The sequence below is a fragment of the Chrysemys picta genome, chromosome 15 (assembly GCF_011386835.1).
Source record: "Chrysemys picta bellii isolate R12L10 chromosome 15, ASM1138683v2, whole genome shotgun sequence".
In the NCBI taxonomy this organism is placed as follows: domain Eukaryota; kingdom Metazoa; phylum Chordata; order Testudines; family Emydidae; genus Chrysemys; species Chrysemys picta.
In genome coordinates this window covers 15,276,975-15,284,808 of record NC_088805.1, presented here as the reverse complement: position 1 = coordinate 15,284,808, position 7,834 = coordinate 15,276,975, and the positions used below count along the sequence as shown (strand labels likewise).

General features: G+C 47.7%; 1 gene segment (V, D, J or C); it reads right to left on the bottom strand.

Moving 5' to 3' along the window:
- Window positions 1–3,502: 3,502 nt before the first annotated feature.
- Window positions 3,503–7,621, bottom strand: LOC135975759 (immunoglobulin lambda constant 1-like). The segment is given in 2 exon segments: window positions 3,503–4,212; window positions 7,374–7,621. Coding segments are annotated over 2 exon segments (474 nt in total).
- Between the last annotated feature and the right edge of the window lie 213 nt (window positions 7,622–7,834).

The window sequence follows — 7,834 nt, the reverse complement described above, 5'->3', positions numbered from 1 at the left end:
ATGTCCACCACATAAGAGAGCAGAAGGTCGTCTTGTCATTAAGGCACTGGAGTGGGAGTCAGGAGACCAGGGTTCAAGTCCTGACTATGCCACAGACTGACTTTGTGCTTTGGGCAAGTCACATAATCTCTGTGCCTCAATTCCCCATCTGTAAAATGGGGATAGTACTTCCCTATTTCACAGGGGTGCTGTAAGGATAAATTCCTTTATGGCTGTGAGATGCTCAGGTACGACAGTGATACAGGCCATAAACCTGCCTAGATAGACACAAAGGAACTGTGTGCTAGGCAGCTGCTACTGCACTGGGTTCCACTGTCCCTGTGCTCCCCCAACACACCCACAGTCTGTGGAACTGCACGTACCTCCAGCATTGCCTGTGTGTGCTGCTGTGGATGGCTCCCGTGGAGCTCGATCTAGCACCATTGTGGGTGGTGGAGGGAACGCAGAGAGTGTTGAATTGGGGCTGCTAAACTGTTGGTCCTTCCACTCCCAGCTGCCCCTCATAGGTCCCCAGGAGGGAGGGGCTGGCAGATTTCTTTGGGATGCTGATAGTGAACACGCTGAGCCACGTTCAACCCTAGTGCAATTATAGTGACTTGTGGGAATTTTACCAGAGAAGTATTAGGCCCATTTGCTGCCAGTATTTAATGTATCCAATCGTGTATCTCATGTGGGCGATACCCCTGTTTCCAAAGCACATGGCTGTAGCCAACACTTCTGGGAGCAATGGCATCTCTACAGGCCTAGTGTAAAAACTCTCCTAACACCACACCAACAAGTGTCAGCAAAGAAACAGATCTGCCATTCTGGGGCTGCATGTGTGTGGATAGGAAACCAACACCACGTGCTGTCCTCGTCTCTCATCTGGGTAGTGCAGCCTTCCCTGCACCTGTCAGTGAGAAGCTACCACATCCCATGACACATGGTCCTGCCTTACCTGATCAGGATCTCCAGATAGTCCATAGGGCCAGGGGTCGCTCTGAGCTATTGGGCACAGCGCGTCCTGTGTTCACTTTTGGCTGAAGGATGCCGGGGGCTGGTGAAGTCTCCACGCTGGACATGTCCGAGGAACAAGTAAAGAATGCTCAAGATCCATGTGCTATGAAACCGATCACCACCATCCTCTGCTGGGACCCTGTTAGTACCAATACAAGCAATGTTGGTACCAATATCCAGTATGCAGCAGAGATCAGCACTTTCCTGAAGGGAAATTAACGCAGTGCCACCAACGTCAGCCATTTGCTCTGTATTTCCCAGCTGTTCTCAGAAGTAAATCCCTGCGCTGTTTCCCTGGACTGAGCTGCCATGAGACTCACACCATTGCTGGGCTATTCCCTGCCCCTCACCTTAGGAGAGCAGCTCTGGGGCCTGCTGCCCAGCAGAGTGTGGGCGTGAGGTGCCCCTCTCACCAAGGGCAGGGCCAGTAAACATCTAGGCAGTGAGCTGTGTCCATGCTCAGCTGGTTTCTTCTGAATTAAACCAGGGCACTGGACCCTCCCTCTGACTGTAAATACAAACTCCCCTTAGTGCCTGGTGTGTGTCAGCTCAGCACGGCCAGGGGAGTGAATGGTACCAGCCTCATTTCCTCATTAATGGGCCATAGTTGAAGCCAAGGTTCTTGTGCTGTGTTTAACAATTGATCTGGCAGTTGGTGGAGAAGCTCCTGTGACTTCAGTGGTTCAGGCTCAGACCCTGCGAGAATTCCCTGGGAAGTGGAGGGCAGGCCTGAGCCGCTAGCAAATGGGCCCAAGTCCCATTCTCAGAAGTGACTTAAGCACTTAGGCCTGGAGTGTTAATGGTGTTTAAGCGTCTAAATGTACACATAGGCGCCTTGTGGGATTTTGAGAAGCACCTAGCTGCCAAACGCCCATTCATTTCAATGCCATTTAAATCTGGCCCTTAGGCTCCTAAGTTCTATTGACTTTCAGTTGAACTTGGACTTTTAATGGAGTGAGTCATTTTTGAAGATACCCTAAATACTTCATGCAGTTTTTCAGTCCATTCATCAGTCTATTGCAGTTCACATGTGCAAGGGAACAGGCCCAATTAATAAACACTGAGCAAAGGAAGTTCATCTCTTGCCAGAGCCTTTTTGTCAATGAAATAGTGTTAAAAGTCAGCGCACACCAATAGGTTCTGGCAGCGAACTCTTTATGGCATATGCTCACTCCGCCCCCCACCCCCCCAACCACACACGCTCTGTCTGACCCCTTCACTCTCATCCTAGCATTGTAAGCTCCTGAAAACTTCTGAGAGCCATTGTCCCCTCTCTGCTCTGAGCACGCTTGGTGCTCCACAAATCATCATCTGGAAATCTTAGTCCCCAAAAGTACAGTCCTGTGAGTGTGTTGGGATGGCAGGACAGTAGGTCTGGGGATGTTAAAAATGCTTAGTGTGAAGCTTAAAAAAACCCTCATTGTTGAAAACTTTTCCATAGTTCATCCTCCCTCTGCTCCCCTTTCCCCTTACTCCCTTCTGTAGGAGATGGCAGTGCATGACTGGCCATCCATCCATGTAACCCATATTGTGAGTGGTGGTAGCACGGTGCGATCTGACATATATGTGACACATGTGATACAAATGAATCCCTTTACCTCCCTGGCCCCATGGCTATACGAGAACCAGTGTTTATGGGTCTCCTTTGGCTGGCTGGCCCAGCACAGCTCAGGGGGTCCATCTGTGATGCAAATTCGCAGCTGTACACACTGTGTATGCTGCTGTCTCAGAAGGGTCGGACAGACCCCAGAGCCCCTCAGAGTATCCACTCTCACATGAACCTGATCCCCCAGCAGAACTCATTGGTTTTTAATGGGACATAGACTATCTGCTCTGTCCTGTCAAGGCCCAAATCGTGCAGCATCCCAGAAGTAACACAGGCCTGAGTGATACCAGGGAATCCGGATGACCAGTAATGTTCTGCTTTCACTTGAAAAGCATCTTTAATCTGAAGGCTCCCAAAGCACTTCCCCCTTGTACACAGCTGGACAAACTGACATAAGGGTCACTGCCTTCCCCTTTGGCTGAGACACAGCAGGTGTCACACAGTGGCCAGCGGCGTTAGTTTAATTCAGGCAGATTTCCATGTACAGCTGAAGCTAGTGGGAGGGCCGGTTGGGTGGGTTGAGAGCTATCACCTAAGGTGGTGTTTGCAGGACATTAAAGGCCACTCTTCCAAAGAGGGGTTTGGGTCTCTACTGACCAGAAGTGGCCAGGAGCTCTGTTTACAGCTTATCCCAGGAAACCGCCATCAGCACTGTAGTGCCTCTCCCACTATGGGCCAGATTTGGCCACTTACACCCCTGAATGCTGAGCTGTTCAGCCAATAGCCCATTGACTCCAGTGAGGCTTGTTGAAGAGTGACTAATGCTCAGGGAGAAGGTGGTACCGGAATCTGCCCCATGCTCAGGCAGAGGTTGACTCAATACTAACTCACAGAGCAGACTGCTTTCTGCAGGGCTAGGGACCCAGCTGAGCATTGACCCAGATTAAAAAGAAAACCGTATTAGCTGATAAAAGGTACATTTATTTTATTGGAAGAGAAGGTGAATATTGCAATTAATACATGAGGTGTAAAAGGGACAGAAGAAGTTAAACTCTTCACAGTCACAGTAATAGTCAATTTTTTCAGATTTTATTAATATCATAACAAGGCTGCATCAGAGAGTAAAGCAGGAAGGACATTTCCAGGGAATGCAGGGGGGTGAGAGCAGTGGGGACGTGGGAATAAAGACAGGTGTCGTATGGATTGATAAAATCCCCCACCTAAAACAGGAAGCACATTTGCTGGAAATCAGCATTATGAGAATGCTACAGACAGATCCTGGCTCCCTTGAGGAACCCCCTATAGACTTGACACGGGAACCAGCCAAGCCGTCTGGGGGTCAGAGTGTTAAGAACACTCTGAGCTCTTCAGGGACTTCTCGATGTTCTTCCCATCGTGTGTCACCTGACAGGTGTAGGTTTCATGGGTCTTCCACTTTGATGCATCCAGAGACAGGTAACTGCTGGCCATGTACTTGTTGTCACTCTGTTTGGATGGTTTGGTCGTCTCCACTCCAGTGGAGATCTGCTGGCCATCAGCTTTCCAGGTGACTTGGACTGACCCTGGGTAAAAGCTGCCCAGCAGACACACCAGTGTGGCTTTGCTCTTTGTTTTTATCTCTTCCGAGGATGGAGGGAAGAGGTGCACTGTAGGAGATGCCTTTGGCTGACCTATAAGACAAGGAAACTCAGTGTTAGAAAACCCAAAACCAGAGACTAGCAGTGCAGAACGTAAGAAATTCCAGATCTCGACAGTGTAAGCAATCCAACCTTTCACAAGCGCCGTGGCAGGGTAATTATCTGAGATGTTCTCCCGGTTAAGGACTGGGAATCTGGACACTTGGGGTCCATTCCTAGTTCGGCCACAGGCTTCCTCTGTGAACCTGATGAAGTCACTTACCTCTCTGCCTATGAAAGGGGATTACATCACTGAACTCCCCGCACACAGGCTTTTTCTCAAGGTTTATGTGTTTTTACATATTTCTAAAGCGCTGTGAGACAGTTGGTGGAAGATGCTGGAGAAGTGCCAAGTATTCTCAGTATTGTTTCCAAGCTCACCTTTTCATTCATTGTTGCTCAGATAAAGGGAAATACGAATTCTAAACAGCTAGCAACCTAGGCAGTTTGCACAGTATTCCTCCATATTAAGTGCCAGATTTTAATCCCCTTCATCACATTGAGTAGCACTTTCCTTCTCAAATGTGCCATTTAGTGCAGAGGAAGGGGCTACTCATTGAATTAACTAGGAAGATATTTCCATGGAGAAAACTCTCTCTCTCCCTCCTCAAGAACAGACTATCTGCGAATGAGATGGTGAGAGCCATTCACAAAGGAAAACTCTAGGTCATTCGGCCTTGTGCCCATCTTAGAAATATAAAAACGGCAGATAAGTATCTTCCTAGGACTATGTTCTATTTATTATTTTGGGGATATTTCTTAGGGTCTAAGCTTAGAGTTTAATTTGTCTGTTCAGGCCTTGGGGGCTGTTTCACTAGAGGCACAGAGGAATCTGGGGGTAACCCCCATTTTTCCTAATGAAAAAAATGCTGTAACAGATAATTACAAAAAACCAGTAGGATCAAAGGATAAGAAGAAGAGCTACATGCATTAAATAGTTTTTTTTATAGAAAGTAGTATAAAATTCTGTACAGTTTAAAGAGAGAGAGAGTTTGTTTTTGAACCATCCTATGGAATTCCATAGCAGGGATAAATTCTCTATTCTGCCAAGTGGGTCAATAAACCCATTGTTGAATTATCATTGTCTATCTGGGTCTGTAGGTCTCCCTGCTAAGAGTCAGATCTTCTGATTAACACCTGGGTGACAAACAAGCTCCTACCACACCCTGGTTGCCTGTTCCTGTTGCTGAACAGCCTAGTTACCAAGCAAGCTTGTTGCTGAAACGTTTTCAGCAGCTGTAAAGTACAGACTCATTTATGGGACCAATCCCTGCTACAGGGCACGATCCAGTGTGCGTCTGAGCACTTTGCTGGATTGGGGTTCAAGACAAGAGGGAAAGGGACCTTGCAAAATACCACAAAGAGAGTTGATTTCATGGTGGGTGCAGAGTAGATTCCCCTGGGCCCTAGCCTGGTGCTGTGCTGTGTAACTGCAGGGAGACAGGGAGACATTGAAGGCACGACCTGCTTAGGAAGGGCACAAAAGTTCAGGGAAATTTTAAATCCTTGGTAACATTTATGAACAAGCCTTGTTGCAGGGGCCAGATTGGGATGCCCGTCCTCATGCCAGGTTGCACCTTACTCCACAGGCGGTCGATCCCATTTCATTAGTGGGACTGTATGAAAAGCAACGTGCTATTTGGCATGAGTAGGGTTACTGCAGTCTGGGCCTTAATTATTTCACGCTTTATATAGGTGAAAGCAGCCAACAATGGTCTTTGAGCTAATATTGCCCTGACTTACTGAGCCCTGGCTAAGCCAGGTCCATCAGGTCCCCAAGGCTGGTCTGTAACTGAAGCCGGCTGGTCCAGCCACCATCCTGATCACTGAGCTCTGAGCTTGGCAGACACAGAATCCAGCCTCTAGGAAGCCGTCCAGCCTTTCAGATTGGTCAGCAACCTCGTTAGTGTGCTCTACGCTTGAGGGACACAATTAGTGCAACCTCTTTAAAGCCCTCTTCCCCTGCAGGCTGCTCTAACCCCACTCTGTTTAAATGAGATCTTGCATATTTCAAAGGTTTTGGGTGGGGTTGGGTTGCATTTCTAAACTGAACTCCAGTGGTAGCTACAGTCGTCCAAGGTACAATGGAACGGCTCCTCCGCGTCAGGAGAAAGTCAGTCAGTGCAATCAGACTCACTGAGTGAACGTGTAAATCAGTGCAGTCCATTGCTGGCAAGGAAGCTACGTGGATTTACACCATGTGAGGAGCTGTCTTCGATTTTTAAAATGTTATCGGTCACTTGCCTACCTCTACCTGAGCAATGCTACAAATAGGGCTGGTGGAAAATGACCCATCAAAACTATTTTCAGTGGAAAGTTGGTTTTCAAGTGAATGAAAATTTTTGTGGCAAGTTTCTGCTTTTCTCAGAAAGAAAAAATTTTTTGGGGGGGGGTTAAAAATCCCAAAATGGAAAAAGTGGAAATCTTAAGCCAAAACCTGTCAATAACTGAAGCATTTTTGGTTTTCAGCTGAAAATGCTTGTTTGAATTTTGGACCCCTTGAGATAAAAATGATTTTTTTTGTTTTGCTTTTCCTGAAATTATTCACAGAATAAAACATTATTTTCTGCCCAGCTCTCATTGCTAAGCATTTCCTCCCAACGGCCCCTGACAAATCAGATTTTAAATCACCAGGTACCAATGACTTTAATAGAACATTAGATTTCCTGGGATTGGACACCTGTCTGTAGGCGCCTGGGGTGAGTTTTGGTGGAGCTCTATTGCGGACAATGGAGCCAGGGCAGTGTGCAGCACCTGAGACTCTGGCCCTGGGTTTCTTTCATACACTGACTAACACCCGGTGCTACTGAGAAATAGTTCATACCTTAAAAGAAAAAGAGGGAAAATCTTTTCCTTACGGGGCTAACACTAGGTCATCGTAAGTGGGGACCCAGTGGCAGAATCTCAGTAGGTTTCATGGGCAAATTCAAACTTCTCTTCATTAGGAAAAGAAAAGAAAACCCAACATGTGCCGTGTACACCTGCTATGACTATCCAGAGAGACTGAATGTTATTCCCAACACTGTGTGAAGGTCCATATATAAAGTGAGAGGAGTCCCGAGCCCAGCATGAAGACAAAGAAATCAGGAAAAAATCATGGAAAACGTACAATACAGCCAGGAGAAGGAAAGTTTGTGAGTAATTCAGTGACTTACCAAGGACGGTCAGCTGGGTTCCTCCACCGAAGACCCACCACAGTGACACAGGGCTGTACAAAAACCAGTCCCAGTCGATGGCAGGGAGAGGTCGCCACCTCTGCCCGCGTAGGGAAAAAGAGGCGCAGGGCAATTTCCACTGGCACCCCATGGGAGTGCAGGTTTATCCTTTCTGGAGAAACTCATCGTACAGTCGGAGGAATGAAGATCCACTGGGATGTGAAGCAATGGGGTATTCCTTTGGAGAACTCACAATAAGGCCAAATCCTGGTTCCAGGCACACAGCCCACATAAGAGCGCGGAAAATGGTCTTGTAGTTGAGGCACTGATGTGGGAGTCAGGTGAGCGTGGTTCATGTCGTGGCTCTGCCACTGATTTTGTATCCTTGGGCAAGTCATGTCATCTCTGTGCCTCACTTCCCCATCTGTAAAATGGGGGCAGCACTTCCCTGCCTCACAGGG